The sequence below is a fragment of the Chiloscyllium punctatum genome, chromosome 39, assembly GCF_047496795.1.
Source record: "Chiloscyllium punctatum isolate Juve2018m chromosome 39, sChiPun1.3, whole genome shotgun sequence".
NCBI classification, from domain to species: Eukaryota; Metazoa; Chordata; class Chondrichthyes; order Orectolobiformes; family Hemiscylliidae; genus Chiloscyllium; species Chiloscyllium punctatum.
Genome location: NC_092777.1, coordinates 62873968 through 62894283, shown reverse-complemented (window position 1 = coordinate 62894283; position 20316 = coordinate 62873968). Strand labels below are relative to the sequence as shown.

General features: G+C 39.8%; 1 protein-coding gene across 4 annotated transcripts in view; it reads left to right on the top strand.

The window, feature by feature from the left end:
* atad5a (ATPase family AAA domain containing 5a) overlaps positions 1-20316 on the top strand; it is a 59649-nt gene that overhangs the window by 29488 nt on the left and 9845 nt on the right. For 2 of the 4 annotated variants that reach the window (XM_072558928.1, XM_072558926.1), the window contains exons 12-22: positions 1361-1457; positions 2670-2755; positions 3864-4003; positions 6887-7052; positions 9142-9318; positions 9752-9897; positions 10986-11079; positions 12273-12337; positions 15317-15497; positions 16234-16436; positions 17125-18017. In XM_072558928.1, coding sequence (XP_072415029.1) covers positions 1361-1457; positions 2670-2755; positions 3864-4003; positions 6887-7052; positions 9142-9318; positions 9752-9897; positions 10986-11079; positions 12273-12337; positions 15317-15497; positions 16234-16436; positions 17125-18017 — 2248 coding nt within the window. The remainder of the gene's footprint in view (positions 1-1360; positions 1458-2669; positions 2756-3863; positions 4004-6886; positions 7053-9141; positions 9319-9751; positions 9898-10985; positions 11080-12272; positions 12338-15316; positions 15498-16233; positions 16437-17124; positions 18018-20316) is intronic. The other 2 variants (XM_072558927.1, XM_072558929.1) reach the window with 2 other exon arrangements.

Here is a 20316-nt window from a genome sequence, read left to right as displayed (position 1 = left end):
TGATAGGATACTCTCCACTTCCCTGGATGGGTGCAGCTTCAACAACATTCTAGAACCTTGACACCATCCAGGACAAAGCAGCTGGCTTGAATGGTACCACACTCACAAACATCCACTTCCTGTCTCACCAACGCTCAGTAGAAGTAGTGTGTACAATCCACGAGATAGACTGCAAAACTTCACCAGCAATCCTTAGACAGCACTTTCCAAACCCACTATCATTTCCATCTAGAAGGACAAGGGCAGCGGGTACATAGGAAGGCAAGCACCTACAAGTTCCCCTCTTAGCCACTCACCATCCTGATCTGTAAATATTTTGATGTTCCTGTCACTGGGTCAAAACCCTGGAATTCCCCCTCATAAAGGGTATTGTGCAGCACGTGGAGTGCCACAGTTCAAGAAGTGTAGGTGCTTGTGTTAGACTGGGGTGGACAAAGTTAACACAACACCAGATTATAGTCCAACACGTTTATTTGGAAGTACAAGCTTTCGAAGTACTGCTCCTTCGTCAGTGCTCCGAAAGCTTGTATTTCCAATTAAACTTGTTGGACTATAACCTGGTGTTGTGTGGTTATTGATACAGTTCAAGAAGTCAGCTCACACTACCTTCTCAAGGGCAACTCTGAATGGGCAATAAATGCTGGCCACCTACCAATTCTCATGTCCCACTATAAAAAGATGTAAGGAAGAAGGGGAGAGATATAGAGCGGTTTTGGAAGAGAATTGTTCCACTTCAAGCCTGGATGACTAAAGGCTTACTTGCCAAGGATGGAGATGTTGACCAGTCTTTGTCTGGCGGGTTTTGAGAAGATTTGTAGCTCAGATTGAGGATCTGGATGTAAGTTTGCTTGATGACCTGGAAGGTTCATTTTCGGACGTTTCATCACCATGCTGGGTAACATCATATGTGAATAAATAGCACTGACACCAGTGCTTCACCGGAGGCTCACTGATTATGTTACCCAGTAGGGTGACGAAATGGTTGAAAATGAACCTTCCAGCTCAGCAAGCAAACCTACATCCAATCTTTGTCTCTTTAGTTATCGTTCTAGTAATATCTCTGCATTTCCAATCCTTTCATTAAATAATCCTGAAATTCTTTTAACCTTTTGCAGTCAGTTCTTCTCTCATGCGGTGGTTGTGTTCTTGTGCAACCGCGCGTTATTGAAAAATTGTGCTTTAGAACAGCACCTAGTGAAGGCACAATAATTGCGTTACAGCTAATACACGTTGTAAAAGTTCATGCTGTAGAAATAGCGTCCCCAATTCATTAGTTGCGTTGCAAGGAATTCGCACTGACCAAATGCACGTTATAACAGAACAACCTGTATTTGAAATTCTAACTGAACTTCGATTTTAGACCCAGTCAAGGAAGATCTGCTATGGACAGAGCAATACCAGCCGCAGCACTCCAGTGAACTTGTGGGAAATCTCAATGCTGTCAGAAAATTACGCAGGTATTTACTGAGCAATCTGAAATCAACTTTATATAAGTGCAGTATAAAGTCAGTTTCTGTGGAAAATCCTAGGTCTGTCTCAGCAAATACCAGAAGAAAGTGAGAACTGCAAATGCTGGCGATCAGAGTCAAAAGTGTTTGCACTGGTAAAGCACAGCCAGTCAGGCAGCATTTGAGGAGCAGGAGAGTCAACATTTCAAGCATAAGCTCTTCATCAGGGATGCTGCCTGACCAGCTATGCTTTTCCAGCACCACACTTTTTTGACTCGGAAAATATCAACTGGAACAAGTCATCAAATTGGTGCGATTCAGAAACCTATTTGAGGAATGATGATTGTGGGTTTAGAATGCTTTTGGTGGTTCATAATTGTGGTTCATATTGAACAGCTGTGTGGCATGTTGAATGTAGAGTTCTGAAAATTGGTGCTGATGCCAGCAAATAGGTTCCTTTCCAGGTAGCAGTATTGACCTGACCAGAATGGACATCAAAAACATTTTGTCTATGGTTGTGGAAAAGCAAAATACATGCTGATTATTGGTCAGTAATGATGTGACACATTCCCATATATCACGTCTGCAGTATAGTTATAGCTGAAACAGTTTTTCTACTTCTGACACTGAAAGTTCTTCTCTCTTCTACTCCTTCCCACGGATACAGATGTACACATTGTGTCTATCTAAATGCCTTGACACGAGCTAGGAAGTTGTCAAAACAAACCTTCAAGGTCAACACCCATCATCAACTTTCACCCACTACAGAATAATGGGAGTTGTACACTTCTTATGCCTTCTGGAAGATGCCTCAGAAGTGTCATAGTTTCACTTTTGAATCATGGAGAATGTCAAACTAAAGAAAGTTGAATTCTTATTTTGGATTAGCACACATTTGCTATTTCCATTTATGTTTCTCCACAGACTTTCTTGATCCTTTCCCTTTTTTTCCACAGCGTATGGACTTGCACTTGTTTTCAGTATCTCAGAAACTGACAGCCATTTGTGGCTAGGCATCAGCAAGCTGTCAAATGCACAGAGATATTGTCACTGAGTCTGCTATATTTCTGCTAGATGTCTATGCTCATCTACTTTTAAGTGACTTAATTTATTTGCAAAATTTAAATATGGGTATTTGTTAGACATGGGGGGGTTCTGAATAAAATAAGAATCAAGTCCTATACATTAACAGATTTGTTTTTTAATTTGGAAATAAAACAGTTGGTTAATGGAATGGAAGAAGAGAGCTGATAAGGAAGAAAAGAAAAAACAGAAGGAGAAAAAGACTGAAAAAGACAAGAAGTTGGGTATGACATTCTTAAACATTGTTCTTCAATATAAGGTTGGAAGCTGATTTTGTTTTGCTGTCTCAGAATATTCAGGTGTGAACCAGCTCTCTAAACATTGCTAGAGCTGGAGATGGGAGCCTCATTTAATAGAAGCTAGTTCATACTTTTGCATCGGTCAATATTTATAGATAATTAAATTTAAGTGCATGCATGCTACTTTAGAGCCAGACTTGAAATTCAGTATTAAAGAAGTATTGGAGTATTGTATGCAGTTTTGGGCCCCATATTTCCGGAAGAATGTACTGGCCCTGAGGTGAGTTCAGAGGAGGTTCACTGGAATGGTCCCAGGAATGAAAAGGTTAACGTATGAGGAACCTTTGAGGAATCTGCGTCTAAACGTGATGGAGTTTAGAAGGATGAGGAGGGATCTAATTGAAACTTACAGAATACTGAAATGGCCTGAATAGAGTGGATATTGGGAAGATGTTTCCATTGGTGGGAGAGACTCCGACCCGAGGGCAGAGCCTTGGGGTAAGGGGAAAACATTTTAGAAAGGCAATAAGAAGAAACTTCTTCAGCCAGAGAGTGGTGCATTTATGCAATTCACAGCCACAGAAAGTTGTGGAAGCCAAGTCATCGAGTATATTTATGATGGAGATAGACAGGTTCTTGATTGTCAAGGGGATCGAGGATTATGGGGAGAAAGTGAGAGAATGGGATTGAGAAGCTAATCAGCTATGATTGAATGACTGAGCTGACTCAATGGGCTGAATGGCCTAATTTCTGCTCGTTATAGATTCCGCTCTGTTCCTTACTTATGGAATCATTATTCACCTTGGTGTTTATTGAATCTTTTGTTGTTTACCCTGTCAAATTCCGTGGTTCCTCTGCACCCCTTGCTATTCCAGATACTAGCGTCATAGAAACGAAACGTCTTAAGACTTAAGGGTGCTTTTCAATTAAGCAGTGTTTTAATTTTTTGTAACACCAGCTTTAATTTGAGAGTTTAATAGTCACTTGCTATTTTTCGGTTTCCGATGCTGTGTGTGTTTTGGTTTGTTTTAACGCACCCAGCATGTGTGCTTTAATCTCTAGTCTGTTTTGTTCTTCCTTCCTCTCTTCTCAGATGTTTGGGACAATAGTGACTTTAATATGGAGAGTTCCGAGGATGAGGATTCTTTGTGCAATACCGTGCTAATTACAGGACCACCTGGAGTTGGGAAAACTGCTGCAGTTTATGCTTGTGCTCAGGAGTTAGGTTTTAAGGTTTGTGCTCTTAATCTCCAACCTGGTACTTTTGTTGCCCCTAAATGCCTTAAGTTATGGCACCAAGAGTTTGGTAAAGGATCAACTGACTTTACTTCAGTAACACATCAGCAGAAACCCTTGAACACAGACAGAAAAATTATGTTTGCAACAAAATGGCAGTGAGTAATCAGGACATCCACATGAGGGAATTGCTAGCACAAGTATTTTTGTTTTATTACTTTAGTAATAGTTTATAAACTTTAGTAATAGTTTATAATTATTATTATCTAGGAACTTGGGTTCTAAAATCGAGTTAGATTTATGATTGATTTTTAGCATATGAAGGTGATCTTTATTTTTAGATGTTGGAAGCTGTTTGTGAAAGTGTGTTAGAACTGCACTTCCAAGAAATGATGCGACTTAAGCTAAGTGGCTAGACGAGCAATCCAGTACAGTAATTGCGGAAGTCTTTAGTAGGGTGAGCTTTGGCGATTCAAAGAAACAAATGACAAAGTCAGAGGTAGGTTTAGATCAGAAGAAAAGAACCATACCAGCAGATGTGTTGTTTTGCAGTCTAAAAGTAATCCCAAAGTGGCTGGAAAGAGCCCTGATATTTTTCTTGGAGGTTTGAGAGAGTCAGTGGGTTTATTTTGATTTGATTTATTGTCATCACATGTACCCAAGTACAGTGAAAAGTTTTATTTTGTGAGCAGTATAGAAAGATCATAACAAACAAGGACATATTGATTGGGGTTAGGCAGAGCAAGACATATAAGATTACATCTGCACAGGTGGTGCACAAAAGCAAGGTCAACATTAAATTTGAAAATAGGTCCATTCAGCAATCTAATAACAGTAATTGTGTCTCAGAGAGACCGTAGCGAAGAGACTCAAGTTGGTGAAAGAGCAGAAATTCATCAAAAGGAAATGCTTCTGATCTCGTCAGTTAAGTAAGAAATTTTAAAGCGAAGATACAAGTGATAATTTACTGGAGTTGAGTCTGTGAAGGTCATTGTTGGAAAAAGAGGGATAAACTCTTTCTCTGCGCTGCTAGTGACAGGACTTTTTCGAATTGTCTCATATATACCATGTTGTTTCTAGTCAATCGTAAACATAAATGTCTTTTTGTTTAAAAAAAACTGCAGACTGTTGTGAAATGTATGCAATGACTGACCACCATGATAACCAAATGGGAAAATTCTGGCCTATCAACCCAGGTTTCACTGACTTGTCTAGTATTACCATAAGCTGGGGTCATAACACTATACAAGTTTGTACAGTTCATTTTGAAAACTAATTTGCCTTGCCTTTTGAGTTTCTGATGAATCTATTAAAGAGGAAGTCCCTTTCATAGTTTGGGTCTGATGTATGGAGCTGTTGTTTCCTGCTCATTTGAGATGTAGTTGCTTCATTTTGTTTATCTCCAGTTTCTTTCATTATGGCACAGAAAGTGGCTTCATTTAAATCTTACTTAATATCTGCATAAATTTTCTCCTGTGAGTAGGAAGGCTTCAGAGTAGCCATCAACATCTGGCACTCTGGCTGATTATCTTCTTCCTGTTGCAGGTACAGAGTGTATTTATAGCTGCTCCCCCTCTCCTCCTCACCTCCCATTACCACCATCACTTAACCATTATTAAAGTAAGATATACGATGTTGTTTAGTAGCTGAAAATGTGTTGCTGGAAAAGCACAGCAGGTCAGGCAGCATCCAAGGAACAGGAGAATCGACGTTTCGGGCATAAGCCCTTCTTCAGGATTCCTGAAGAAGAGCTTATGCCCGAAACGTCGATTCTCCTGCTCCTTGGATGCTGCCTGACCTGCTGTGCTTTTCCAGCAACACATTTTCAGCTCTGATCTTCAGCATCTGCAGTCCTCACTTTCTCCTCCATGGTGTTTAGTAATCAAGTTGTATGGAATTATGAAGTACAGAAGAGGCCTTTTAGTCCATCAAGTCTATACCACCAAAGCTATACAAAATCTATACCAGTCACATTATCTAGCTAGGGCTATAGCCTTTAATGTTATGGCATTTTTTAAAAAATTCTGTATTAACTTGGAATTCTGCACAGAAGAAATTGATTAATTTCAGATACAGCAGAAAAATGTATCCAATAATATAATTTAACTTAGTCCAGACAGAAAACCCTGAAATCTTATTTTTAATTGGTGTGCATTTATATTTTCTTCAATGTTTTTACTACTGCTGTTTCTTGGGATTGGTGTTAGTATTTAGCATTAAAGGTGAACCAGAAGGTGTATGATTTGGCAATGTGTCTTGTGTTAACTGATGTACATTTAATGTTTTCATGGTACAGTACATTGCAGTCCATCAAACCAGTTACATTTTTGGGACCACGGCTAATAGATATGAAAAGATATGAAAGTTACTAGCAAGTAAATAGCACCAGTCACACTTGCCCATTTTCCATGTAGTCAACTCTTGTGGATTTTGATTATTAACAATCTGCCTTCAGAGCAAACTGTGAGACTGTAATAGCCTTCGTAGAGAATGTGCTCAGATGATGTACGACATGAAGGTTCAAGTTCAGCATACTCTTTGAAAAATGTAAAGTTTATATTCTTCCAGTTAATTTATATATATCTGATATCTTGGTATTATATTGCCAACAATACTCAGCCTGATCCAAATCTCCACAAATATTAGGTCAAATTAGCAAGGACCCCTCACATGGAATCAGTAATTGAATCATGTCTCTTTCAATCAATCGAAGGGAACGGTGCTCAGAAGAATGAGATCTTACTGAAGCTGATCTCAATGGTTACTTCATGAATAAGGAGATCTTTTTCTCAGTTGAATACTAGACTTGTCCTGTTAATGTTGGTATTAGCCACCCTGCTTGGTGTCACATGTCCTTTATGTGAGTACTTCTGCTTCCAGGTATTTGAAGTAAACGCTTCATCTCAGCGAAGTGGCAGACAGATTCTCTCTCAACTGAAAGAAGCCACTCAATCTCACCAAGTTGATAAACAGGGAACAAATGCCCTAAAGCCTACCTTCTTCAACAGCAACAAGTTTCAGTCGTCGCAAACAACAAAATCTCCAAGTAAGTATTGTTGTGCTTCACTGGGGTGGTGTGCTGGAAATCAAGTCCTGCTATTCCTGGAGTCGTCACAAACGTTAAGCATTGGTGAGGTCAGTTTTAGAATACTGCATACAATCCTGGTTACCCTGCTATAGGAAGGATATCGTTAAACTAGAATTGGTACAGAAGAAAATTTATAAGGCTGTTTCTGAGACTGGAGGGTTTGAGTTATAAGGCGAGGTTGGATAGGCTGGGAATTTCGTCCCTGAAGTGTCGGAGGCTGATCATATAGAGATTTATAAAATCAAGAAGGGTACAGGATAAGGTGAATAGCCTAGGTCTTTTTCCAAGGGTAGAGGAATCCAAACCTGGAGGGCATAGGTTTAAGGTGAGAGGGGAAAGATTTAAAACTGATCAGGGAGCAACTTCTTTTCACAAGGTGGTCCGTGTATGGAGTGAGCTGCCATAGGAAGTATTAGAGCTGGGTGCAGTTACATTTTAAAAGACATTTGGACAGGTACATGAATAGGGAAGGTTTAGAGAAATATGGACAAAATGCAGGCAAATGGGACTAGTTCAGTTCAGGATACCTGGTTGGCATGGATGAGATGGACCAAAGGATCTGTTTACATGCTGTATGATTCAATGACAGTGCCTCTATTTTACAGAAGTATGCAAGATTATCCAATTTACCTGATTCTTAGAATTAGGTTGAGAACGTGGACGAGGCTTCTATACTTAATATGAATTATTAATTATTACAAATGAATTGATTTTAGCTACAGGTAAACAATTATGAACTGTCAACATATAACTCTCTACTAGTTTAAACTAACTTTCTTATAAAATTACTCTTACACATACAGACAGACGCACACACAAAACATGGATAGACGGAAAGACCGGGAAGGCAGTTTAGTGATCCCCTGTCGAGAGGGTTTGCTGAGCTGATCCTTTTGGCTTGTCAGGACTTGCTACTCCTCCTCCATCTTCCTCCCCCTAGTACTTTGACTTGCTCACTGGAGACTCGGCGCAACTAGTTCACATGCTATCTGAGTTACTGGTTAGATGCCATTGTTCATAACAACTGATGAGGGGAAATGAATTGCCTGTATTTGGACTCGAGGTGTTGTTACTGTAGACCAAGAACAACGCCTTCCTTTCCAGAGGTCTGATGGTTTCATCCCCCACTGTTCAGCTACCAAGGAACCAATCGCAGTTATTGACAGGCAGAAAGCCTTTATCATCAACAATGGTCTTGGAATGTGACCCAAACAGTGACATATTTCCAACCAAATTCTCGTTGTGTACGCTTGGGCCTCCGACCCCACTGTTTGAACAAAACCACATTCTGAACTGCATTTACAACGAGTGACAGGTAATTTGCTTTTAAGTAATGCAGTACTACTTTCCACAATACTTGGTTTTCAAAACTGTCCTTTTCCCATTTCAGTCCACAATCAAAATGCAAAATTAAAAATCGTGGTCTTTACAGTACATAAACCTTTGCTGGCCACACGATCTCTATTTTATACAAATTATATAAAATTTAAACAAAGTTATAATCTGGAATGCTTTGAGCTCCTTATAAAGATTCATTATTAACTCCAGAAGGGACCTGGCTAAACACTGGAAGGGAATAAAATATTGTAGAGCTCTGGAAAAAGAGGAAGGAAGTGGGACTAATTAATAACATTTTTAAGCAGCCAGCACAGGTGCAGTGGGCTAAATGGCTTCCACCTCTACTGCACAATTCTGTTGCTCTGCAAAAGAATTGCATTACCAGTGAACACTCCCCTCAGGACAGTTTACTCATTCTATTGGCTCGCAAGCAGTTTTAAGGTTCTTTCATTCAACCCATTGTACCTATGCCATTGACTCCTTAATTACAGATCCTGTATAGTTACACCTAATAGATATGAACCTAACCAGGTCATATTTTGTCAGATGTGGTGTATTCCAGAATTTCTTGAGTTCACAACAGTATATCATAACAAAGTTGAAATGAGAAACTATATACATTTTCTGTGTGCAAGTAACCTTCTGCCATTCTTCAGATGAATTGCAACTGCATTGGGTCTACTTATTTCCAAATGATTTGTTTCCACAGAAAAAGCACATTCACCCAAAAAAGTAGTCTCTTCACCCAGGAGGGCACCCCAGTCCCCAAAGGGAAAGATCTCAAAGAAGAACCTAGCACCAAATTCTTTAACCAATTTCTTCAAAGGTCTGTCAAAACAGAACAAAACTGAAGGAGCAGAAAATTTTGAAGATAAGGAGATGAAGGGTAGGAATAAAACTCCCTTCCTGTGCCCCTTTTCAGTGCCTTCTGAATGTGTGACCTCCATTAGAATTTTTATCATGTACCATAGGATTCCAGAGTCTCACCCTTTCCATCGTCTGTGGCCAAATTGCCTTACCCTCTCTGGGTGTTTTGGACATTGTTGTTGCAAACGTTCCTGTGAAGCATATTGAAATATTTTACTACTTTAAAGGTGCTATATATGTACACAAAAGCTGTTGCCTTTGTAAAAATGACGAACATTTCTGACTGAAAGCTAGCTTGCAAATTGAGTACTGTTGCTTGACCTGCTAGATGGCTGCGGTTAGACTTTGAGAATTGTACATAAAAGAAAATGACCAAATCTCAAGCTACACCTGTTAGTTAAATTAAGAATTAATGAATATTGTTATATGTTATATGTCTTATGTTATATTAGACAAGCCACAGAAGAATTTTAAGGCCCAGAAGATCACCCCTCAAATTGTGGATGTAACTACGGACTCCCTCTTGTCTGAAAGCAAGGACACTGGCTCTGAAGAATCCAGCAAAAAAAGTGCCACATCACTCATCCTTTTTGAGGAGGTACGTTTACTAACTCACACTGCAGCTCATCTGTGTTGACTGAATAACTGACAAAAGAATAAAACAAATGATAATAAAATGATATGCAAATAACTATGATGCTTTCTATTATTACATGGAATCCAGTTAGCAGTAATAACCCTTCATTCCTGATGAAATCCATAAAGGCCTGTTCTTTGTTAGCCATGATGGCTACTTACCAGTAACAAGGGCTTCCACCAAGTGTTAAAAATGATGGTATCTGAAATGCAGCCTGATCAGACTTCAGGACAGCAACAATGTATAATTGACCATGTATTCATAGCCTTACAGAATGCATTATAAAATATAACTACATTTTGCACCTAAGATGTTTATCACTGCTCTGTTCAGGTTGTTTATTGCAACCGTGTTATAGATACATCTGTATGTATGCAGATGGATCGCGATGGCAATTTGTATTGGTGTCACTCTATCGCCTTTGTTAGGAGCACATTTCATTTAAAATCTCAGAATCAAGGTGAGTTAATCAAAATACAGGTCGACTACGAGTGGTTGAATAACCTTTTCCTGCTTCCCTGTACACATTGGTTTGTCCTGTTTCAATTTTGAGCTTTAGAGGGCTTGTTCTCAACTCTTGTACCATTTGGAAGTATCCTGAAGCAAAGCACCATAATCTACTGGTATCCACTGCTTGGAATCCATGCAAATTAATACGTGCATACATTCAGACTGTATCTTCTGATTTTGTTTTAATGCATCTAAGTTGGATGCAACGAAGGAAAGCTTACATTCCTAGTTTAAATGAAACTGGATGTAGGTCAATTGATTATTTGGAGAGCTGTTGCAGACACAATAGAGTAAGTAGCTTCCATCTTCACTGTATTGATTCTCTGCATGCACACATGTGGCTACACACATGCGTGTGTTCTTAAGTACATGTATATGTGAGTGCCCTAGTATAAGCTAAGATCTCCGAATGAACCTGTCTTTTCTTGGGGTGACACTCTGCAATGTCAAGTTTCTACCCTCTCTATGTGTTGCCACACTCTATACCATTTATAACTTCTAGTGACACTCATGTTGCTGCTTCTCCCTTTTTCAAACAGGTGGATGTAATATTTGATGAAGATGCTGGATTTCTAAGTGCAATTAAGACCTTCATGGCAACAGCAAAGCGGCCAGTTATACTCACCACCACTGGTAAGTATCAATGTTTTTAAGAAATGATGTATTCTATTTAAACCTTGGATGAGATAGTTGATTTCCTCATACTGGGTGGTTAACAATCAGATGGCAATGGTAGCATAATTTTGATGTCTGTCTGACTGCAACAACTAATCACTTTGTATTCTCCCATCTCTTCACATACACATTAGTTACTGACATCCCTGTACTAGAATCCGAAAGGTTATTTTGGTTTTTTTCTCCACATTTGGACTTGAAGATCTTTGAACATCAAAACTGAGATGAAATATAGTTTAAAATATATAAAAATGTTAAGGTAGTGCGATCTTTGATTTTATTAATTGAGGCATGAAATTCAAAAGGAAGGAAGTTGCTAAATTCTTTATAAATAATTGGTTTGGCTCCTCCAAGAGTATCAAGGCCAATTGTGGTCATACCACAACAGGGAGGATATCACAATCTTGGAGAGGGTTTATAAGAGATTCACTGTCATGGCAACAGGGATGAAGGTCTTTAGCTCAGTGGAGAGATTAGAGAAAGTGGCAAGTGCTCATTTACAACAGAAAAGATTTAGGGAAGTTTTGATAGAGGTACTCCAATTAGTGAGGGGCTTTATTAGATGTTTTTGAGAGGTGGACGTGAAGAAACTATGATCTACTAGGGAGGGGATTTTTTTGCCCTCTTTTGGACGAGGTATTAAACTAAGATCTTGCCTCCCTCTGTTAGGAGAGTGTTAAAGTTCCCGTATTATGTAAATGATATAGGATTAATGTGAAACACAGACATAGGGAATTGTAATTTACTTTGCTACTGAGCCGGTGTTAAAACTAATATTGAACCCTGGTCAATATAATGGTGAGTAATCAGAGAGTGAAAAAAGCCCATAAAACATCTAATATATTCTCAGCTTGAGATGTGGGAGTCTCTGTGGAAGTTTGTAAGCATTTGCCTATGTTCTACCAAATTACAATCTTGTAGTTATGCTAAAATAGGTTGTTTTATTTTCTAAAACTGTGGTCTTGATTGGTCTCTGAGTGTCATGTTATGGTGAATGTACCTAGTCCATCTGCTATCAAATGCCACCTGTACCCAGTCAGTGTTATGGTTGGTGCCCTGCTGTCTGTATGCACCTCAGGCTGCTGAAGTATTGTACTTATAAGTTTTTAAACATTGAATGGTCATCCCTTGTGTTTGTTATTGATCCTTAGATCCTAACTTCAGTTTAATGTTTGAGTGCTGGTTTGAAGAAATCTGTTTCAAAGTGCCATCCTTGGTAAGCTTCTTGAGTTTTATTTTGTTTGTAATGCAATATCTTCAGTGAATTGACTTCAGAAACCTCCTTAGTCATTACCTATCTCCCAACGAACAAAACAGATTACCTTGTTATCAATTCATTGCTGTTTGTGAGATCTAGCCATACACAACTTGAGTGCCATTTTCTAATGTGACAATAAATACACTTTGAAAGTAATTAATTGGCTTTAAAGTGCTTTGGTGGTACCTCAGGTGATGAAGGGTAGAACATAGAACATAGAAAAATACAGCGCAGTACAGGCCCTTTGGCCCTCGATGTTGCGCCGATCCAAGCCCACTTAACCTACACTAGCCCACTATCCTCCATATGCCTATCCAATGCCCGTTTAAATGCCCATAAAGAGGGAGAGTCCACCACTGCTGCTGGCAAGGCATTCCATGAACTCACGACTCGAACAGGTACTAGGTAAATGTTCATGACAAGAAACTTGGAGACACTGTGAAATGTGAGGCAGATTGTGCAAGACTTCAAGAGGGGACAGGCTGTCTGTCACATGATAGATGAAATAAAATGCAGGGAAATATGAAGTGATATGTTTCATGATGAAAATTAGGAGACGCTGTATGGCATAAAGAGTACCATTCTAAAGGAAATGTAGCAAGACCTGGCAGTCAATGCACATGAAGCATTGACAAATAGTCAAAACAACATATATCTATCCTGTTGAATCCCTTAGAATCTTTTAATGCGATAAGATCACCTCTCAATCTTCTAAACTTCGAGTACAGACCCACCCTGCTCAAAGTTTACTCATTAGACAACCCCTCCTCAAAAAACGATCTAAACTGTGTAAAGTACTGTGTGGTTGTAGGAGGTATTCCGACTTTTGTGCTTCATCTCCCATATAATAATCCTAACATTCTGTTTGCATCCTAACTACTTTCTGTAGCTGTGAGCTAAATTAGTTTGATTCATGTACGAGAGAACACAAATCCTCTATCTCTCAAACTGTAATCTTGCTCAATTTAAACACTTTTCTTCCTACTAAAGTGAATAACCTCACATTTTCAAATATCCTATTCTGTCTGGCAACTTTTTGTGTGCTTACCATCTTTTGTGGACTCTTCACAACTTGCTGTCTATCTTTGCATCATCAGCAAATTGAGCTACCATGCGCTTGGTCCCCTGATTCAAGTATTAAGATAGATTGTAAATAGTTGAGGCCCCCAGCATTGATTCTTGTGGCATACTATGAGTTACATTTTGCAAGCCTGAAAATAACACATTTCTGCCAATTTTCTACTTCCTGTTAATTGTTTCTAATACATGTAAATCTTCTGTCTCAAAATACCATTAACATTTTTTTATTCCTTACCATATGACCTTTCGTTATGGACCAGGCCAGACTCCCTCAAAACATTTTAAGGTAGTAGCCCAGACCCTAACTTTGCTAGTTGTTTTAAGCAGGTGTAGAGTGGATATCCCAAGACTGATTCAGCTGGCCCAATCACTTAATTTTAAACAAAACAGAATATATTTGCAAGCTTACCAAACGAAACACAAACAAAAGAGAACAGAGTACAAAATAACTTAATCTATCCAAAAATCCAAAAGATTATTCCAACTTAATGATGTTGTTCCAAGTATTTGCAACAATCCCCATAAACAACCCTTGGCAAAAAGGTAAAATCATACACTGTCTTACAGGAGAGATGTCAGAGAGAGAGAGGTGAGATGGCAGAGAGATTCAGCATGCAACACCTTCTTCCATGTTGCTGCTTGACCAGCAGCCTTAAAACTCTTAACAGCTTTCAATGAACAGCCAGACTGCTGAAACCAAACCAAAGATAAACTGAGCTGGGAGAACTGGCCATTCATTGTACAAATGTCATTTTAAAACTTGAAAGCCTGTTGCCTGAGGCAGTATCTGTAGGCTGTAATCAAACTGACCCAAAACCCCTTCAAACCTAGACTTTTCGGAACCACTGCTTTTCCAACCTCTCTGAAAAAGAAAAGCAAGGACAGCATAACCTTGGTAAAGGAATAGCATCATCACACTTTGGAAATCCAGATATCTACATCTATTGATTCCTCCTTATCCATATTGCAGTATTGATTGGATCCTCAAGAAATATAAAATTTGTCAAACGCTGTTTTTCTTTCATATAATGAAACTGAGCCAGTATGGTTTTTCTTATGCTTTTCTTGAGTCCTGCTGCTACTTCGTTAACAATGGATTCGTCATTTGACCAATGGCAGATGTTAGGCTAACTGGTTTGTTACTTTTAGTTTGATGGAGGTTTACTTAATTGTGCCTTTCAGAAAGAAATGTGATAAATGGGGTTACTGGAACAGTTGAGGGACTGGGACTAGCTAAACTGCTCTTAGAGAACAGGCAGAGTTTTGATGGGACAAACTTTTAATGATTCTATGATCCTTTTACTTGATGCTGGGTATTACAACATTCCCCATCTACCACTTTACCCTATCTTCTGCAGGCATTGACTGACTAGTGCCAGGGTACAGGCATACGGGCACGTGGCTCTTCAGTCAGTCACCCAAGTGTCAGAAAGCTCCCAGCTCAAAAAGTGGGACCCATGAAATACTCTTAAACTGCAGTTTGTGTAAAGAAGCTGTAAAATAATGTGACAAGACTCACAACAAACAATCCATTGAAATAGAATCTACATGAACTGAAACAAATAGAACTCATCTTGAAGCAAAACCCCTGTCTTCCATAAAAGTAGGATTATTTTTGCAGTAAGTGTAAGGAGTGGAGGATAGTAACCTAATACAAAGAATGTGAATAAAACCAACTCCAGTCACTGACAGCAGCATGGTCTCCAGGCAAGATTGACAGGGAATTACCAATCATCTAGCTAACTGAGACAGATAAGGTAAGCAGCATTGTTTTATTCCATTTATCCTTTAGAATAAGGACGTTATAAAGACCTTACCCCAGTATTGCACTTCAAATTTTCTGCTTTTTCACCCCAGGCAAATGTTGCCAGCTACCTACAGCTTTTGTGCCTAGCTGAAAACTTAAGGACCAATATGAAGGATCTCAGTGCGCTGCTTGCCCTCAATAAGTGTGACATTCGACAGAGCATCCTTCACCTGCAGTTTTGGGTGCGAAGTGGAGGTGGCTATCCAGTGGATAAGCTTCTCTCTACTGAAGGTGAGTGAAACCTCTGTCTCACGTCCAGTCTGGGTTCTTCACAACTGATATTTGCATTCATAAAACAACCAAAAAATTCAAATTACTTTCATCTGAACATTTCTCCAGTCTACTTGTTTATGATGACCCATGAAATTCTTGTACCTGTGCCAGACATTTTAAATTTGGAAATTTTCGGCAAATTATGAAAAAAGGTTTCATTGATTTGTACAGCACAGAAAAAGTCCTTCACCCCATCAAGTCTACACCGACATAACTGTCACTAAAAAGTGTGCTTGACAGCTACCTCTGAATAAGGAGCAGCGCTCCGAAAGCTAGTACTTCCAAATAAACCTGTTGGACCATAATCTGGTGTTGTATGACTTTTAACTTTGCCTAAATTACAGGCAGCTGTCTGCCTTCCAAATTCCTTCATTAATATGATGTAATTACAAAGATACTAAAATGATAGTCAGAAAATAACAAGCTGATCCATCAAGCCTTTGCTCTTATTTCTCCACAGTGCAACGTGTTGGTGACCTCTCAGTGTTTAGATGTTGACTTTTAAGGACTAGTTTTTCCAAACAAGTTTAAAGTTTTGACCAGCTGCTATTTGAGCTGCTATTACTTGACCCATGACTATCTTTATAAAGATTAGTATTGTATTTTGCATTAGATAAAGTACAGCTTGTTCTAAAATTGTGTTTTTTTTGAAAAAAATTAACTTCTTTACTACTATTCAATTAATAACCCACAGGAATAAGAATGGCTGCAAGCCCAGTTCAAGAGGAATTGGTCGGAAATGCAGTTCCTGCCAAAGACACCCTGGAGAATTTGTCAAAGAGCAGCTCCAATGTGAAGATGCAGGATGTTCCCAAATGCAGCACAGGATGCACAGAGAGCCTGCTTGGTTTCAAATACTTTACTGGACCATCAAGCAATCTATTTTCCATGTTCAAGGTAACTGCTCCCACTGTCAAGTACAAACTGACACTTCCTCATTTGAGATTGGTCAGGAAGGGCAAGAAGTGCATGGTTAAAAATAGGGGTTAGTTAGCATGGCTTCATCAAGGGGCGGTCACGTCTGACAATTCTTTGAGGGGGTAACGAGCACATTAGTCAAAGTAGGGCCATTGGATGTGATCTATTTGGATTTCTAGATGGCCTTTGACAAGATGCCGCATAGGAGGCTGCTAAATAGGATAAGACTCTCTGGTGTTAGAGCTAGTCATTGGCATGGTTGAAGAATTAGCTGACTGGCAGAAGGCAGAGAGTGGGGATAATGGGGTCATTGTCAGTATGGCAGCTAGTGATTAGTAGACTTGGGACCACAAAATTAACCGTCTGTATGAAGGAACTAAGGTCATTGTTGCTAAGCTTGGGGTCCATAAGAGATTCACAAGAATAATCCTGGAAATTAAGGGCTTGACATATAAGATTGAGGACTTTGGGTCTGTACTCAGTGATGTTTAGAAAGTTATGTGGGATCTTATGGAAATTTACTGAATACTCAAATGGGCTTTTTCTTTTGTACAATTGCAATGAGAGCAGCCTGCCTTGTCTGAAGCTGTAACACATGCGATGGGTCGCAGCAGGTGCTCCAATAACTCTGTTTTATGTTGATCTTTATGTTTAATTTGCTTTTCAGCAGGATGTCATTTCACTGGAGCAACAGAGAAGTCAAATACAGATCCTCCTGGAGTTTCAAAGGAGGCGGCTGGACTTCATATTCCACAACTTGCAGTTTCTTTTGCCACTGCCAGTCCGAATTATTCCTGATGCAAAAAGGCCTGAAAATCTAATATCTGAACACACTGAGTCTTCCATCAGTGAACCCATACAGACAGCTGGAAGAATTCTTCAGGGAGGTGACATATTTCCTGATGCCAGCACTGTAAAATTTTTGGATAAGACAAAGCATCACAGAAAGGCCATCTTGTTTGATGACAGCGATCTATTTGACACAGATGAGAGCAATACCTTTGTGACTTTACTGAATGATATTCCTACCTCACCTGAATTTGCTGATAAAACAGCACAAAGCCAAGCCAGTAAAGTGAGTGGGGGTGGGCCTGTCGGGGATGAGACTGATTCCTCTAGAGTTATTGAAGAGAAGCCAAGAACATCAGCAGAACGAAAGTGTAGTGAGTTGGTATCTTTGTGTCTCAGATCACTAGCTGAGTTCACAGACAATATCTCATTCTTGGACAGCTGCCTCCACACACGCATGGTTGAAACAGAGGGTTCATGTGGACAGCGTGATTATTACTGGGCTGCTGCAGAAATTAAAAATGGTGTGTTGGATGAGAGGAGGGATGAGTCGGGAGATTGGTGGTCTACTCACAGCTTTGGGGAAATTAGAGCCACTGTGGAAGCCTTGAGCTGGAAGAAGTGTCGGTTGCAGATTCAGCAATCCATAGAGTCAGCTGTCACCAAGTACAGGAAACCAGGAGAAAGCCCAATGGAGAAGCTCACCCTTCACATTCCAAATCATCAAAACAGTAATGCTTTATTCACACAATGTCCGCATTATCTCACAAGGTATGTTTCAAACTTATATCCACATTTTTTGTTTTAAAATTCATTCACTGGGTTGCATCAGGACACTGGATAAGTGGTGCTGGAAGAACACAGCAGTTCAAGCAGCATCCGAGGTTCAGCGAAATCGACGTTTCGGGCAAAAGCCCTTCATCAGGAATAAAGGCAGAGAACCTGAAGCGTGGAGAGATAAGCTCGAGGAGGGTGGGGGTGGGGAGAAAGTAGCATAGAGTACAATAGGTGAGTGGGGGAGGGGGTGAAGGTGATCGGTCAGAGAGGAGAGGGTGGAGTGGATAGTGGAAAAGGACATAGGCGGGTAGGACAAGTCATGGGGACAGTGCTGAGCTGTAAGTTTGGAACTAGGGTGAGGTGGGGGAAGGGGAAATGAGGAAACTGTTGAAGTCCACATTGATGCCCTGGGGTTGAAGTGTTCCAAGGCGAAAGATGAGGCGTTCTTCCTCCGGGTGTCTGGTGGTGAGGGAGCGGCAGTGAAGGAGGCCCAGGACCTCCATGTCCTCGGCAGAGTGAGACGGGGAGTTGAAATGTTGGCCACGGGGCTGTGTAGTTGATTGGTGCGGGTGTCTCTTTATTCCATTTCCCTGCGCACATTATCATCACTCCACCTCTATGTATAATTGTGAACAGGAAAATTTGGAACTTACTTGTAGTCTTTTGCAACATATAACTTATCAGTGTGATCAAGGTTTTCCACCAATGTTCTCTTTGTTTTCCTCTTTGTTGTGCCTGACCTACTTGTTGTACTTTGCAATCCCTTTGAGATTACTAAATACACATGCAACTTTAATGTCTCTTGCATGACATGTTCCTGTTCTGGAACTAATACTGAGGACAGGCATCAATCTACCACATAGGGGAGCTGCCATAATCTCATGAAGCTTGTACATTGGAAACAGAGGCCACAGGAAGCTGCCCACCCCAGTTCATTGTCCTGCTTCTATTCATAGCCATTCTTTTGAGCAATTCACGCACTCTCATGTATTTTTTTTTATTGTTCTTTTGTCTCCTACCAATTAACCATCTCCTGTCCTTCACCCAAGTATTTCCCAAGACATTATTTCCTTTCTCCCTATGCTTGTTCTGTTTCTTTGTAAATCCTATTTAAGAGCATAAGAAATAGGACCAGAAGTAGGATGTTCAGCCCATCGACTCTGCTCCAAAACCTACCTTAAATTCACTCTCCTGTCTTTTCCCTGTAAATTTATCTCTGACTTTAATCTACTTAACTTGATATGCCTCTGTGGTAAAAAAAAATTCCCCGGATTCACAACATTCTGAGTGAAGAAATCCCTTCTCATTTCTATCTTAAATGGGACATACTTTTCAATGAGGTCATCTCTCATTCTTCTAAACTCCAAGGAGTATAGGTAATGAGCATCCAGTACTTCCAAGTATCAGCTGAAGCTATTGATTTTGATAGAAACAATTCACCATCTCTAAAATTTTCAACATTTAATAAAGTGACATTGAAAGATTTTTGATTTCCAGTCATGAGGAACTGGTTTAAATTCCTTGAGCACTTTTTCTGTTAATTTTTTTGCCCTAAGTAATCTTCTTTCATAGGCAGCCCATTTGATTGCCAGTCTGCTCACAAACTTAAATATTCACGCACTCCAATACTGGAGTGACACGTGGCTTGCGGTATCCACAGGACGCACGGCAGAAACTCATCTATGGTTAATCAGTGGCACCTCACAAACCTTGGACCTTCATTTTCATGGGAGGTGTTGGTGTTGGCAGTAGGTGTTGCTATCAGGAATGCCATGAGCTCCAGAATCATTCACCACTCTGACATTATTAATCACATTTCCTTCTTTGCTAGGTCAGAATCCTAGTATATCTGATAGTGAGGGCATGTTCCATGCACACATTGTAGTGGTTCAATAAGAAGGCCCAACACCACTTCTCAATGTAGTTAGAGATGCACATAAAAGAGGCACGCATCCTGAGTTTTCTTTTTGAGTTAAGCAGCCAGTCTGGATGCATTGCCACTGACTACCTTTTGGAGGTGCAGTTGAGCTTGTCAAGATTACTCAGTTGCAATTTAAAGTTGTGTGACTCCCTCATTTCTGGGACTTTAGTCTAAGGAAAGATGTGTATTTACCACTGATTTAGTAATTCTATAAATGGAGGCTTGGGAATCTGCACAGATAGTGTAGTCTAAGCCAAACTATCTTCTGTGTTGTTTTTAATGAACTCAGGTGGTCTGTGCTTTAATGGCTGGGCAATCATTTACTGCTCATCTCAGATTGCCCTGTAGAAGTTGGTGGTACGGTGCCTTAAA